The sequence below is a fragment of the Zootoca vivipara genome, chromosome 9, assembly GCF_965207765.1.
Source record: "Zootoca vivipara chromosome 9, rZooViv2.hap1.1, whole genome shotgun sequence".
Taxonomy (NCBI): domain Eukaryota; kingdom Metazoa; phylum Chordata; class Lepidosauria; order Squamata; family Lacertidae; genus Zootoca; species Zootoca vivipara.
The window spans coordinates 68,815,722-68,832,244 of record NC_142592.1 but is presented as its reverse complement, the minus strand read 5'-3'; the positions used below and the strand labels follow the sequence as shown (position 1 = coordinate 68,832,244).

General features: G+C 48.4%; 1 protein-coding gene across 1 annotated transcript; it reads right to left on the bottom strand.

The window, feature by feature from the left end:
- Positions 1-2,114: 2,114 nt before the first annotated feature.
- Positions 2,115-14,724, bottom strand: LOC148684685 (C-type lectin domain family 9 member A-like). The gene is made up of 6 exons (XM_088676515.1): positions 14,187-14,724; positions 11,844-11,930; positions 9,770-9,868; positions 8,344-8,498; positions 5,528-5,670; positions 2,115-2,417 (listed from the first exon to the last, which is right to left on the bottom strand). Exons 1-6 carry the CDS (start codon positions 14,287-14,289, stop codon positions 2,297-2,299), a joined length of 708 nt encoding a protein of 235 aa, XP_088532641.1. The 5' UTR covers positions 14,290-14,724; the 3' UTR covers positions 2,115-2,296.
- Between the last annotated feature and the right edge of the window lie 1,799 nt (positions 14,725-16,523).

The following is a 16,523-nucleotide window of genomic DNA, read 5'->3' as shown; positions in this document are numbered from 1 at the left end:
GATGTCAAAGAGAGAAACAGCTACCAGATTTTTAGAAGACATCTGAAGGCAGCCCTGTTTAGGGAGGCTTTTAATGTTTAATCGATTATTTTATTTTCTGTTGGAAGCCGCCCAGAGTGGCTGGGGAAACCCAGCCAGATGGGCGGGGTATAAATAAATTATTATTATTATTATTATTATTATTATTATTATTATTATTATTACTACTCATCGCACCTCCGCCGCTGCCGCCACCAGCCCTTGCCATTCGCAAGACACAGGAGCCACGGTTGGCTGAGCGCCCCTCTCGAGCGCCCCCATTTAAAGCAGCGCCTCTCCGGAGCCCCCCCTATATATATATATATATATATATATATATATATATATATATATATATATATAGTCTGGCCCCCACAAGGTCTGAAGGACAGTGGACTGGTCCCCTGCTGAAAAAAATTGCCAACCCCTGGCCTAACCTATCTCAAGGTCACAGACTGGTCGGATGCAGAGGAACAGCGGGAGGAACCAACTCTGGAGCCCCCAAGGGAAGGAGGCTCAGATCCCCAGAAAGGGGTGTGGGACAACAATAAGGGCTCAGAGGGAGAAGACTGGGGGGAGGAGGTGTCGGAAGCTGAAGTGGCAACAGGGCTTAGTGAGATGGGACAGTCAGTGGCAGAGAGAAATCCAGAATCAGAGGGTGAAGCTGAAGCAGGAGAAGGAAGGGGGCCAAGAGGCAGACAGGAATCAGTCTGGTGAAGATTCGTGGTGCTGAGACAAGCTCTCCTCTCCTTGGTCTCCCAGAACCAGGAGTGGCATAAAGCTGGGGGAGCAAAGACAGACTCGCACAGTCTCCGGTTGCTTGGGGGAAACCCTGGAGAGGAGGAGACAGCTGTGGGGAGCCGGGGAGCCGTAGTCTCGGCAACTGATGCATTGGGGAGGGGGGGCAAGACCTGAGCTGCTGTGCTCATTAGGCCTGACACTCCTGTGCAGATCCTGTTTTGCTAATAAAGAGTTAACTGCAACTCATTCGTTGTGGTTTACTGCTGGTTCACTGTTGGTTAAATGAGGCTCCCTGAAGGAAAAGGTGGGGTAGAAATGCAATTAACAAACAAATTGGCCAGGTCCGTTGCTGTTAAGCAGCAAAGACCATTGTCTTTGCTTTGGGCACCAATCACCCTTCCAGGACCACTGTGTCTAATTTTGTGAGAATTCAGAGAAGTGTAGATTTTGAAGGATGGCTATGTTTTAGTTCTCATGATGTTCCAGAAAGTTCAATTAGTTGAGTTCACCTCTAAATGTGAACTAAATCCATTCCCCCCATTCTAGCTCCTCTATGACCTGTTGTTTTTTAATGTTTTTATTTAATTCTTGATTCCCCCCTTCCATTCCCTCCCCCGAAGCTTAAGTGGAGGTTAGAGAATGTCCAGACGTCACTGAGCATTTTTCCAGCTTTATCGGGGCAGTTATATTCATTCTGCTTTCATCCTGATTTGCTCGCAGGATGTTCACATGCATTGCTGTTATTCATTCGTACACCCCACATTTCCCAATGCATTTTCTCAGCGCTTTCCCAAAAATCTGTGGCTATTTTAAGTGGAATCGTTGTGCTACGGCAGGCGTGTCCAACAGGTCGATCGCAATGTACTGGTGGATCACGGGGTTTTCCTGGTCGATCCTGGTTGATCTATGGACACCCTGCTATGTATTCAAAAAAGAAAAAGGGGGGAAGGGAAAGGGGGGAAGCTGAACTCGGGATCCCTAAAAAAAAAGCTCAGCAACCCTGACAATGGGTAGTTCACTGCCAGTTTTTTTAATGACAGCCGGAGATGAATTTGTGCAGGGACTACACACGTGAAATGGATTTTATATTTATATAAACAACAGAGGGGCTGCTGTAAGGAATTTATAAAGGTCAGCTGTGAGAATGGACTAACATCAAGAGAAGGATGGAGAGATTAAAGAATGAAGTCGCTACATCAGGAAGTAATGGACGTAGGTTTGCAACAGGAGCGTAAAACCTGATTTTTTTCAACAACAAAAAATGTATTAAGTTTAAATAATTTGGACTGATTTGTAAACATGGGGGGAAAACAATAAAAAATAATGGGGGGGGGAATCAATAGTCTCAAGACATTCTGAGAAATGAAAATTTATTTACTGTAACGGTCTGGGGACTTCTGACGGGAAATGGCCACAACACTGCCGTGAGATGGGGGACAGGAGGTGGGTCCTGATCCGACGGGATGCTGGGATCACAAGCACATACCCACACTGGCTTCTGCGTCTCCTTCTCCTCTTCCCGCCCTTCCACAGCTGCTCATCTCCAGCCCAACTGGAGCTCTGTCTGACACATGACGTAAGCCAACTCATCACACTCCTGGGAGAAAAGCGATCCGTTTTGGAGGTAGGCGCAGCCCTTGGGAGGCAGTTTCCCATGCCTGCGACACAGGAAAGGAGAAGATGTTGGTTTTTCTTTATCTTAAGGTGGTCAATGGTGCTACTCAGAGGTGCGTGTTTGCAGTTTCACCTACTTAGCTGCACACCTGTGGTCTCTTGACTATTTGGCTAATTAAAAGGGGAGTTTACTTTCTGCACCGGATGCAGGAAGGGATGGGATAGAATAATGGAATATTTGAAAACTGTATTTAGGTTGAAGAAATGTTTTGTAGGCTGCTGGTGAGGACTAGTGAGGAGGAGTGATGGCTTGCCGTTTTTGACTGTTACGCTTTTCAAAATAAAACTAAGCAAAGATATTGTGGACTGTCCAGCGCCCCCTCCATTTCGGGGGCGGAGCCGAGGAGCCAAGCAGCCGCCCGCCAGGTTCCGGCGACACGCGTGGAGGTGCTGGCGGCGGCGGCTGGGCGGCAGGCAGGTGGTGGGCGGCAGGCGGCGGGCAGGCTCGCAAGCGCCCCCTCCATTTCGGCGCCCTAGGCCATGGCCTAGTTTGCCTAAATGGAGGCACCGGCCCTGTGTGAACAGCCTTTTATTTCTACGCAGGGACGTCTTTACCATTGGGCGTAGTGGCACAGTGAGCCAGGGCGCCAAGCTGTGGAGGGCACCAGGCGGAGAGTCCGGGGAGAGTCTGGGCTACACGCCGCAACTGCTGCCCCCAGCGCCCCTCCCTCCTTCCCCTACTTCTCCACCACCTTACACAGAGCCTGCTTCCTCCCGCTGCACCCACCACCTCTGCACTCCTTCACACGAACCATGTTTCTTTCCCCTGCCCGATCCCCTCCCAGTCCCACTCTCTCCTCCCGAAGATGGCGAGGAGCTCTCCTCCCGAAGATGGCGAGACTGCGGCTGAGTGAGCGCACTTCTCTGCTGCAGCGACACAGACGGCCCAGTTTGCTTCGCCTGTCCCTGCCCAGACAAGACCCCCGCCTGCCTCCTTTGCCGTCCCCATCGCGCCCGGCTGCCCAGTCTCACACCATGATCCCACCTGCGAGCCGATGCCCGGCTGCGCGTGAGCAGCATGGGGCAGTAGCGTGAGGGCGGGAGCAGCCTTTCCTTAAAAAGGTCAACAACTTTGGGGTCTCCCCCCCCTTTAAAAAAGTTGACAAGTCTGGGAAATAGGGGGGACAGCTGGAGGGATCTTTGCACCACGGCGCTGGATATGCTTAAGACGGCCCTGTTTCTAGGCTCCAGTTGCTGTGCACACTGTGTTGGCGAAAAAGTCCAACAGAAGCAGGGGGGTTTCCCCCTCTATTGTGGAGCCCTAGAGTTGTAATAACCTCCCTAGTGAATGACACCTGGCAGGTCTACCCTTCCTTTAATTCAGGGATGAGGAACCTTTGACCCTCCAGATGTTTCTGAGTCGTTCTTCCTCATCAACTCCAGCGAGCGTGCCCAATTGCAAGGGATGATGGGAGTTGTAGTTTAGCAACGTCTGAAGGGCCAAAAGTTCCCCACACCTGCTTTAAGTGTATGGCTGCATGCAAAATATTCTGACTGATAAAGAAATGAGCGAGGCCCTGAGGCAATAGAAGACTGCTTTTTGTTGCTTTGGGGGCTGGGGAGAGAGAGAGAGAGATGGTATATATAAAAAGGTGAATTCCCTATATACCAAGATCTAGGTTTGGGGCAAGTACTCCTTGATGAGAGAACCCTGGCAGAGATTTAAAATCTCAAAATACGCAGCAAAGCAAAGCACGGAAATATAAGCTGTCATACCTTTAAAATATCCCCTTATAAGTTGCTTCCAAAGTTCCCCACTTCCCATAGCATAGAAGACGACACAGTTGGTAAGTTAAAAATGATTTACTTACAAACTCTCCAAAGGTCAGATTCATGTGCTTTTCCATACGGCAGTCCGAAAAACACGCGCTCTCCCCGCCCCCGCCGCCGCAAGGGCTGGCCTCAGGGGATCGGCCCCTGCTGTGTCGCGCGCGATCGCGCTCTCCCTGCCGCCTCCGCCGCTGAAAGGGCTGGCCTCAGGGAATCGGCCCCGTGATTGGCCGCTGCCGCGGCACGTGGAATCGCGCTCTCCCCGCCGCCTCCGCCGCCGCAAGGGCTGGCCTCAGGGGATCGACCCTGTGATCGGCTGCTGCCGCTGCTGTAGCACGCATGATCGCGCTCTCCCCGCCGCCTTCGCCGCTGCAAGGGCCGGCCATCTGCCGGCCTCGGGGGATCGGGCCCTCACTGTCCCGCGCCCGGCGCCGCTGCTGCAAAGCCAGCCTTCTGTGCCTCGTGGGATCGGGCCCCCACCGCTGCCGCCAGCTGCGGCACCTGCCATAGGGCTGGATAGGGCCCTCGCCACTACTGCCGCCGGCCTCCCGCCAACCACGCTTCCTGCCGATCCGGCCCTATGGCCGGATCAGGCCCTCGCCGCCGCTCAGCCGGCCTCCTGCTGCCCCGCGCTCCCTGCCCCTCGCAGGCCTCCTGCTTGCCTTTAAAGTGCCTTTTTTAAAGGCCCTGGGACGAATTAATCCGTTTCCAATGCATTCCTATGGGAAACATCGTTTCGACTTACAAATGTTTCTACTTACGAATGTGCATTCGGAACGGATTAAATTCGTAAGTAGAGGTTCCACTGTATATAGATATATTTAAAGTAGATGAATAAATGAGCAAATTAAGTTAATTTGGAATATGCAGAAAATATAAAATAAATAAATTTAAGGAACCGCAGAAAGAAGGGGAGTCGAGTTTTGAAATGTTAAAACGACTGTAAAATTACAGTGGTACCTCGGTTTACGAACTTAATCTGTTCCGGAAGTCTGTTCTTAAACCAAAACTGTACTTAAATCGAGGCGCGCTTTCCCTAATGAGGCCTCCCGGCGGTGGTGCCCTTCTACCATTCGGCTTCCGTTCACAAACTGGGACACTACTTTTGCGGTTTTGCGGAGTTCATATACCAAATAGTTCATGAACAGGGCTGTTCTTAAACCAAGGTACCACTGTACGGAAATGTATAAAATTGAAAATCATAAATAAAATAATAATAATAATTGAAACCCAATAATAATAATAATAATATTATAGCTTAATACTGAGTAACCAATCTCGTGACAAACGAATTAGGGAGTATGGGGGTGCCAGATTCACTTACATTTCGGGGTAATAGAGAGAGCCATCTGCCCATCTCCATTGCTTCATGACGATGTCGTACGTCAGGCCCATCCAGAATTTGTAGTATTGATTCTTGCCGCGGTGCTTGCGGAAATGTTTCCTTGATTCAAACCTCAGGAAGTTCTACAAGGCAAAGCCACAAGTACCCTGCCTTCAGGAGGGGAGATCCACCACCGCTTTTCAACCTAATGTTCAAAAGCCTGAGTATGTGAGCTGTTAGTTCAAGACTCCGGCAAGGGAAATCTGCCGCTCTCCCCTTGCAACCAGCTCAGCAAAAAATGGGAGGAGAGGAACAAAGGGATGGCAGAAAGCAATAAGGCAGGGGTCGGCAAGGCTTACCGGGTATGGGCCAGATCCTCCGTGGGCCATACCTGCCAAGTTGCTGTCAGAGAAATAAGGGACCGGGCCGGAAATAGCAGACCGGAAGTAGCGCTGCCGCCATTTTGGAACTGGGCGGAGCATGCTCAGAAGTGACTTTTGATGCTGCTTTGCCCAGTTCCAAAATGGCCGCCGCGCCAGAAGTCGCACTGCAGCCATTTTGGAACTGGGCGGAGCAGCATCAAAAGTCGTTTCTGAGCATGCTCCGCCCAGTTCCAAAATGACCGCCGCACCAGAATAAACCGGGGAAAAACAAAAAAATCCGTTTTTTTAAAAAAATAGGAACAGCTGGGAAAACGGGGATTTCCCGGGGAAAACGCCTGCTCAGAAAACGCCTGCTCAGAAGCAGTTTCCGGCGTCTGGGCATGCGCAAAAGCGATTTCCGGAGGCACGGGAGAGAGTCCCCGCACCATGCTGGTTTAGTGCAGTGCGTGGGGACTCACTGAGCGGGTGGCTTTGTTTGGGGGCCGATTAAAGGGCCACCGTAGGTCACTTCCAGCCCATGGGCCGCAGGTTGCCGACCCCTGCAATAAGGGATATTGGGCATCCCACCTGCTTTGGTCTCTGTTCCTGCCCATGTCTGGCTTCGGCCCCACCCACCACTGGCACACGGCCCCTGACCCATCTTCCCTGGGGGGATGAGGCCCTCAGCAGATACAAGGGTTTCGCATCGAGAGCCTGGGAAGTTCTTTAGAGAACAGAGCTGATTCTACTTCAACATGTCCAAACAGGAACTAATTTTAGTTCGCTTTTCGCCCCTTTGCAAATGATCCCCTGAGCAAAACCACTATTTCAGCATTTGGAATGCTACAGATTTTCAGTGCTAAGGTACGAAATATATGTAGGAAGACTAAAGGCTCCTACACACTTCTGTTTGCCTCATGGCAAGGGATCAGGAGGTTTTTCCTTCACCCCACCCATTTCCCCCAGGAAAGCCTGCCATTGACTGCCGAATCGGAAAAAACATCCATCTGCAAAAACCTGGATGGCGTTGGTTCCGTTTCAGCAGCAAACACCAGGTTTTCCTGGACCCGGGACTAGAAATTTCACAGAACAAATGCTGCTCTTATTAATTGCTTTTTAATAAAGGCCATAAGGTTATAATGGTTAGGGGATTTTTGTTTGGGGATTTTCTTTTTCTTTACTTTTTTTTTGTGCACCATTCCTGGAGGTACCGCGATACCAAGTATAGCTTGTGGAACAAATTGTAGTTAAAAGATGCTAGCAAAAGAACAGGTCTTCTATGCTTTTGCAGAAACTGTGGTGAAGAAGAGCAGCAAGAAAAACAAATGTTGCATGCTTCGGTGAAATAAAGGAACATGGCTTTGTGGCTAAAAACAGCATGTAGAGGGGTGAGAACATAATGCTAAATCAGGGAATTCACAAATATGAGAAATGGTCGCCACATTCAGAGGAATGGGAGAAGGGGAACAGGGGCGGAGAATTTAATATTGTAGTAGGCGGACGTGATAGGCTGTGACCCCTAGACAGGGGAGGGAATTTTGCGCTTGGTAAAAGGTAAAGGTAAAGGGGCCCCTGACCATCAGGTCCAGTCGTGTCCGACTCTGGGGTTGCGGCGCTCATCTCGCTCTATAGGCCGAGGGAGCCGGCGTTTGTGAGCAACAGGAGCTCACGCCGTTGCAGGGATTCGGACCGCCGACCTTCTGATCAGCAAGCCCTAGACTCTGTGGTTTAACCCACAGCGCCACCTGGGTCCCTGCAACGGGGTGAGCTCCCGTTGCTCGGTCCCAGCTCCTGCCCACCTAGCAGTTTGAAAGCACATCAAAGTGCAGGTAGATATATAGGGACCGCTCCAGCTGGAAGGTAAACGGCGGTTCCGTGCGCTGCTCTGGTTCTCCAGAAGCAGCTTTGTCATGCTGGCCACATGACCTAGAAGCTGTCTGCAGACAAACGCTGGCTCCCTTGGCCTATAGAGCGAGATGAGCGCCGCATCCCCAGAGTCGGACACGACTGGACCTGATGGTCAGGGGCCCCTTTACCTTTACCTTTTGCGCTTGGAGATAGCATAAAAGATTCTGCTGTGATGATTTTCAGGTGTGCCTGCTTTTTCGAGTCACCCGCCTTGCAAGTGTGTCTTTTCAATAATTTTTTTGCTGCTTCACCAATTATGTTCGGAAACTATTTTTAGGGTCTCAAGGATTCAAGCCTTGAGATTGGTATTTTTACGTCTAACAGTACCTATCGGGTGTTGGGTTTTTTTTATATATATATCGCAGATTATTCTCTAAGGACACAGTCCAGTCATCAGAGGGGTTGCGCTAAAGGTATAATATCTGGTGGGGGCGCAGCTGAACTACCGCTACGTGTTATGGGGGTGAGGCATGGAGAGGGGGAACCCTGAAGCTATCAAGCCTTGCCCATCTCCATCCCCGCAGAAAAGCGGACAAGCCCCAGTACCATCTGTTCTGTGTTGTTGTAGATGACGGCCAGGGAGGAGAACTCGTCTCTGCAGAAGCCCATGCTGGAATGCCACCCCATCGCCCTTTCTCGGAAAAGGTAGCAGGAATCTTTCTGCTGCACCCACTGCATCTTGCACACACTGCAGTTGATAGCTAAAAAGGGGGGAGGGGTGGTTGTGCATGAAAAGCTTGACAGTTGTACAGAAGTATCATTTATCCCCCTCCTCCCTACCCCTGAATGGGCCGAAACGGTGAAAGGCAGTGCCAGATTTACGTACAGTGGTACCTCGACTTACGAATGATTCGACTTGCGAATGTTTCGAGTTACGAACAGAGTTCTGTCCGCCACTTTGGATGCGCTTTAGATAGGATTTTTCGACTTACGATTTATTTATTTATTTTAAAATCCCCATTGGCTTCGACTTACGATTTTTTTGACTTACGGAGGTCCGTTCGGAACAGATTAAATTCATAAGTCGAGGTACCACTGTATAAGCTAAACAAGCTCTAGCTTAGGGCCACGGTGTCTTCGGGCCCCCCAAAAAAATTTAAAGGGGGAAAAAACTGGGTGTACATTTCCAAAATATAAGCTAAAAACAAATAAAATAAAACCTATATACAGTTAGAGCTTAGTAATTATTTCACTATTAATATGTACTTCTTCTTAATTGTATTTCACTATAAATATACTTCTTCTTAATTGTATTTCAGTTTAACCATTACTTTGATAAAATACATTTTTTGTGATGTGCAAATGGCTTTAGATACCTATTAGGTCAACAAATCACCATATAGCAGGCATGTCCAACAGGTAGGTCATGATCTACCGGTAGATCACTAGCTCCCCACAAAGAAGCTAAAAAACTTTGGCTCCCCTAAAAAAAGCTCAACATCTTTGCCCTGAACCCCTAAAATGACCTGAACCACCAAAAACAGGGCTTTCCCTCCTAAAAATAATAATAATAAAAGCTCAACATCGCTTTCCTCTTCCCTAAAGAAGCTCAACAACTTTTACGTGAACCCCCCATAATAATGAACGAATGATTAGCTGGTTTAAGAGACATACCTGCCAAGTTCCTGTCGGAGAAATAAGGGGTCGGACCAGAAGTAGCGGACCGGAAGTAGCGCTGCTGCCATTTTGGAACTGGGCGGAGCATGCTCAGAAGCGACTTTTGATGCTGCTCTGCCCTGTTCCAAAATGGCCACCGCACCAGAGGTCGCGCTGCAGCCATTTTGGAACTGGGCAAAGCAGCATCAAAAGTCGCTTCTGAGCATGCGCCAGAATAAACCAGGGGGAAACAAAAAAACCCACCGTTTTCCCAGCTGGGAACAGCTGGGAAAACGGGGGTTTCCCGGGGAATACGGGAAACTTGGCAGCTATGTTAAGAGAATGGGGAGGGACACACAACAATGCCCACATCTACCTTTGCCGATCTGTAGCTGTTTCAGAATTTCAGTCAAGATGAGGACCTGCAGATCTATCAGGTCATTGTGATTCTCTACCTGTATCGACACATTGTCCACTTCAAAAGAGAACCAAAGACAAGACGGGTTGAGTGGACTGAAGACCAAAATCCATCCGTGCCATTCTCACAAAGCCTCTGTGGAGAAGCAACCCTGGTTTTGAAGCCATTGGTTCATTTGTTGAGCTAACCCTGCCCAGATGACCCAGAAAGATCCCATGGTTTATAACAGGGGTCAGCAAACTATGGCGCCCGGGCTGGATCCGGCCCGCCAGGGTTCTAAATCCCCTGCTGAAAAAGTTTGCTGAGCCCTGTGACCTAGCCTCTCTGGGAGGTTTCCAACAGATATGAAAAAATAATAAAACATAGGCTGCCTTCAGATGTCTTCTAGAGGTTGCCTAGTTACTTATCTCCTTGGCTCAGGGGTCGCATAACTCCACAGCCTCCAGCAATTCTCTGAAGAAAATAGGGACGTTGTATTATTTTAAGCACTGCGGCTTGCCGTTGTTCTATTGATTTAGAAATTATTTATTGCAATTATTAAGAGTGAATTCCTGTTTAATTTTTATATGCTGATATTATTATTCTATACGATTCTAATGATTGTTGAATGCAACTTTTTTGATGTAGGTTGCTTATTTTAAAGTTATGTTTTGTTATCACATTTTTGTATTGCATTGGATTGTCATAAGGCAGGCACAGGCAAACTCGGCCCTCCAGATGTTTTGGGACTACAACTCCCATCATCCCTAGCTAAGAGGACCAGTGGTCAGGGATGATGGGAATTGTAGTCCCAAAACACCTGGAGGGCCATGTTTGCCTGTGCCTGTTGTAAGGTGTACATTCTTTGTTTCTTCAGCTTGCAAACCGCCTTGCGTTTTGTAAGATAGAAAGACGGTATACAAATTAAAAGTGATGATGATGATGATGATGATGATAAGGAAAAGCGGGACATTCTAGGATCAAATCAGAAACAGGCATGGCATCTGTAAATCCAGGACTGTCCCCAGAACATAGGGACACTCGGAGGATCTGAGCTTGATGTGCGCCCCCTTAAGCCAGACGTCAGCAAATCTTTTCAGCAGGGGGCCGGTCCACTGTCCCTCAGACCTTGTGGGGGGCCGGACTATATTTTGGAATAAAAATAAAAATGAACGAATTCCTATGTCCCACAAATAACCCAGAGATACTTTTCAAATAAAAGCACACCTTCTACTCATGTAAAACCACCAGGCAGGCCCCACAAATAACCCAGAGATGCATTTTAAATAAAAGGACACATTCTACTCATGTAAAAACACGCTGATTCCCAGACCGTCCGCTGGCCGGATTGAGAAGGTGATTGGGCCGGATTCGGCCCCCGGGGCCTTAGTTTGCCTATCCATGCCTTAAGCCAGGCATGTCCAAAGTCTGTTTTGGGAGCCTAATGCAGCCCGCCAGTCAGTTTAATCTGGCCCCTGTGGCAGTTTATTTCCCGGGATGATAAAATCCTTTTAAAAAAAACCAATAACAACTTCTTCTTCTTCTTCTTCTTCATTTTCTTCTTCTTCTTCTTTCTCCCCCAAATAATATTTATTCGTTTTCAAACATTACAAAATATTTAAAAAATCACAAAAAACAAAAACAAACAAACAAAACCCAATAACTTCAATCCTTAAAAAAAGCTCAAGAACTTTGGGGTAAAATCATTTTAAAAAGGTCAAGAACTTTGGTCGGCCCTTCGGTCAACCCTCACGGCCCTTCACTTCATCAAATCTGGCCCTCTTTGAAAAAAGTTTGGACACCACTGTGGCTTAAGGCAACACAAAAATGAGACCAACTAAGCTTGTCATTGGTATGAGCTTTCGTGTGCATGCACACTTCTTCGGATCTGACAAATACCAATGACAAACTTAGTTGGTCTCTAAGGTGCTACTGGAAGGAATTTTTTTTATTTTTACCCAACACGGCTACCTACCTGCAACAAAAATGAGGTTTGTGGTTTTTCTTTAAGGTGAAGGAACACAAGGCAGCCCCTTCCCTCTCGCTCCCTTACCTTGGATGTCCATGAGTGTCACCATCGTCGCCAGAATGGCAGCGGCGAGGAGTACGCCAAAGGTGGCCGAGCGCCAGTAGCAGGTGTCTTGGAAATGGGAAGGAAAGAGACAGGTGTGAGAGGAGGAAATCCCAGGTTGCCAGGGAGATCCCTGCGGTTAAATTGGCCAGTTAAGAATGGGCGTAGGCAGGCATCTTAAACTAAGGTTTTTTTTCCAATGAATTCGGGGACGCTTTTCAACTTCCTACTAAACAGATGGATTTTGTCTGGGAACTGATTTGTAAATCCGGGGACTGTCCCCGGGAAACGAGGACATCTGGTAACCTTATCTGAAGCCGCCGATATATGGCGAGGGAGGAATCAAAGAAACATAGCCAAGCGCATGTGCTACGTGCAGGAGGACTCGAGTTCAATCCTGGCAAGTGGCAGCATATGCAGGGCCGGCTCTAGGGGTAGGCTGGGTGGCGCGGGGCGCCAGGGCGCTCGCCCTGAACATATGATGTGAAATGCTCTCCTCTCTTTGAGACCCTCTGCTGCAAGTCAGAGTAGGCGACACTGGGCTAGATGGAAGAGCTCCAAAGTTCCCGGGTTCGGCCCATCCTAAACATACAGAGAGCTGGATGGTGCATGGTTTTGGCTTCCCAATGCCCAGGTCCTCCATATATACCCTGCCTTGTACAGTTTTTCCGCGGAGAACACGGATTTGAGCAGGAAGAGGGCCCTGATAGTTCAGCCCACGTTTCTGTCAAATGCAATCTCATGTTTCCAAATGGGATGCCTCCAGGGACTCCAATAATAATAATAATAATAATAATAATAATAATAATTTATTATTTATTATTTATACTCCACCCATCTGGCTGGGTTTCCCAATCCATTCTGGAAGCGACAGTCCACCTGCCCAGTTTGCACACATACACACAACCCAGTCTCTCGCACTGGTATACTGGGCTTGGAGGCTCCACTGAGCTCCCTCCAGTTGGCTGTGATAAACGTCTCCCTGCTACATAACCTCCAACATTTCTCCAAGGAAAATAGGGACATCCTATTCTACATCAGGAAGCTTTTCCCGCAAAAAAAAGAGAGAGAGAGAGAGATCTTTACGCTGAAAATAAAATATCTGCACCGATCGAAAGCCCTTCCTACGATTTTGAAGGAAAGGGTCACCTTAAATCAGGGGTCCCCAAACTAAGGCCCGGAGGCCGGATGTGGCCCAATCACCTTCTCAATCCGGACCATTGATGGTCCGGGAATCAGCGTGTTTTTACATGAGTAGAATGTGTCCTTTTATTTAAAATGCATCTCTGGGTTATTTGTGGGGCCTGCCTGGTGTTTTTACATGAGTAGACTGTGTCCTTCTATTTAAAATGCATCTCTGGGTTATTTGTGGGGCATAGGAATTCGTTCATAATTTTTTCCAAAATATAGTCCGGCCCCCCACAAGGTCTGAGGGACAGTGAACCGGCCCCCTGCTGAAAACGTTTGCTGACCTCTGCCTTAAATTCTTCACTCGTGATGCTTCAAACATTTTCTTGCAAAGCCTTTATAGGTCAACTCAAATGTAAGTCCCACAGTATTCAGTGGAGCTTACTCTATTATTATTATTATTATTAGTAGATAAATAGGGACCGCTCCGGCGGGAAGGTAAACGGCGTTTCCGTGCGCTGCTCTGGTTCGCCAGAAACACTTTAGTCATGCTGGCCACATGACCCGGAAGCTGTCTGCGGACAAACGCCGGCTCCCTCGGCCTATAGAGCGAGATGAGCGCCGCAACCCCAGAGTCGGACATGACTGGACCTGATGGTCAGGGGCCCCTTTACCTTTACAATTATTATTATTATTATTATTATTATTATTATTATTATTATTATTATATTTTCTGCCTTTTTCCCTGACAGGGACTCCAGGCACCTCACAGCTACAATTTTATTTCATTCCATTTATTTTGATGCTGCTCTGCCCTGTTCCAAAATGGCCGCCGCACCAGAAGTCGCGCTGCAGCCATTTTGGAACTGGGCAAAGCAGCATCAAAAGTCGCTTCTGAGCATGCTCCGCCCAGTTCCAAAATGGCCGCCGCACCAGAATAAACCGGGGGGAAACAAAAAAAAAATCCGTTTTTTCGGCTGGGGACAGCCTGAAAAAAGGGGGTTTCCCAGAGAATACGGGAGACTTGGCAGCTATGGTTGGCGGCCCTCCTGTGGCAGGGAGTTCCGCAGGCCCGCCATGAGCTGCGTCCGGAAATGGCTTCCTTCCTTCCTTCCTTCCTTCCTTCCTTCCTTCCTTCCTTCCTTCCTTCCTTCCTTCCTTCCTTCTGATCTTCAGCTCAGCCGGCTTCCTCCTCACCCTCCTCAACCTCCTCCACGAGTTTCCTGCTGGCGATGGTGATGCGCGACCTGTCGGGAGTATTAGACCGGAAAGAGCGTGCCGAGCGGGCGGTGCTCAGCATGGGCGCCGGGTCTTCTGGGGAGCGCCTTCCGGCGACTGCACCCGCCTCGAGCCCGCCAAAAAAAAAAAAACTTCTATTTGGCCCACGTATCCCCCCCCCCGCAGGGTTCAGGCACTCTGGGAGACTGAGGTGCCCGCCTTTCGCACTCGGCAGCAGGGAAAGGGAGGAGGCTGCCGCTCCCAAGGAGGACCTGCTTGGAAAGAGGGGCTCCTCCTTGGGTGGGGGGCATTCAGGGCACAGCCACACGGGGGCAGCCTCGGGCTGGGGAAAGGGCAGCAGGATGGGAGTTGTAGTTCCCAGGCGCGAGCAAATCCCTCAGGGCGTTGGATCCAGCAGGGGACGGACGGACTCCATTTCCCACAATGCACCCCTGCAGCCCAACAGAAGGCATTAAAAAAAAATACCTTCCCAGATGCCAACCACCCCCTCAGGGCCTCAGATCTGGTGGACGACGACGACGAGGAGGGACTCCATTTCCCACAATGCACCCCTGCGGCCGCACTGAAGTCGAAAAAACAAACAACCCCCCCCCCCGCCAAAAAAAAAATCACCAAAAACCACCAGCAACACTGGGTTAAAGTTGAACGTGAACATTTAAATAAATATTATTATTATTATTATTATTATTATTATTATTATTATTATTAATTCTGTTGCGGCTCCCAACAGAATATTAAAAACACGATAAATACATCAAACATTAAAAAGTTCCCTAAATGAGAGAGAGCCCTGAAATAGATCCAAATTAATTAATTAATTAATTAATAAGCGAGGAATGGTGAATAAACAGATGGTAAACAGTTAAATAAAAACGACGATCGATCCATCAATCAATCAATCAATGATGATTACATAGATAACAACCAATTGAGCAATAACATGAAGAATGAATAGACGAAACCAATGGTTTCATTTGTGGGGTTTGCTGCTTGCTCTCGCCTTGCGACGCGAAGATAGAACTTGCAAAACCCACGAAAGCGAAGAAGGAGAAGTCCCTAAAAAGATGCATCGAATGAATGAATGCAAAGTGGAAGAAATGCATTTATTTAAAACATCCCATCCAGCTTCTAAAAGGCCAGCAGCCATAGTGGAAGGCCAAAGGCCGGGTTGCAGGAGAGAGATTTCCTGGCTTTATTTTATTTTATTTTATTTTAATGTGCATGCCAAAAGAAGGGCTGGGGGGGGTGGAGAGAAGAAAAGGGCATGTGGAGAGAGGCAACGTGAGCAAAAGCTCCATTTAATGCCACAAAACTCAATTTAGTGCCTTCCAGAAACGGCAGCCATTTTGTGCGCCTTCATGGCCTCCTGGCAGCCATTTTGTGAGGCCACGTCAGCCATGTTTCGACTGGCTCTTGCATGCATTGCATCTTAAAATTTCCAAATCTGGCTGCTTTCCCCCCCAAGGGACCCCTGACTTTCTCATCTTATCGTGGGATCTGTCCCTGAGAGAGGGGGGACTTAGCTAAAGGATCCTAGAAGATTTTGGAAGGGGGACACCTAAGGGTCATCCAGCTCACCCCTGGGCAATGCTGGAACCTTTGCAACATGGCTTTCTGGGACGTCCCGAAACCTTGGCCTCCACGGCTTTAAGGGGTCCTTCCCCCCCCCCCATGTCATGGCCCAACAGGCCCAAAAGGAATTAGGGTGAAGGGCCAGTGGGTGAGGGGGGGGTGCTGGCGGCAGCAGCGAAGGGTTCCTGAGCATGCGCAGATGGCACACTGGCGCCAGTCCGGCTCAAATTTCCTCTCCTGCTCTGGGCCTCCGAAGCCTTGAAACGGGTGGCAATGTTTTCCTTTTTTTATAATATTTTATTAATTTTCCAGAAACGAAAACAACATCGAAACAAAATAAAACAGATTGACTTCCCCCTAGTCCCTTCCTTGGTTCCATGATTTATCAACATACCACGTGTCCATGGTCAAATTTAAAAAATCGTTTGAATTGAATTGCCTATTGTCCATAACAAAATTACAAGTATTCCTAAAACCCTGCTAATGTATTAACCTGTGTGCAATGCTTCTGTATATATGCAATATTCCATTCTTCCTTAAATTCGTTGTCGTTCTTCCTCTCAATTTCATTGTCATTTTTGCCATTTCAGCATATTCCATTAATTTGACAGGCCAATCTTCTTTGGTCGGAACGCCTTCTTCTTTCCAATATTGTGCTAGCAATATTCATGCGGCCGTAGTTGCATACATAAATAAGCCTATAGGGTGGCAAGCCTTTTATAA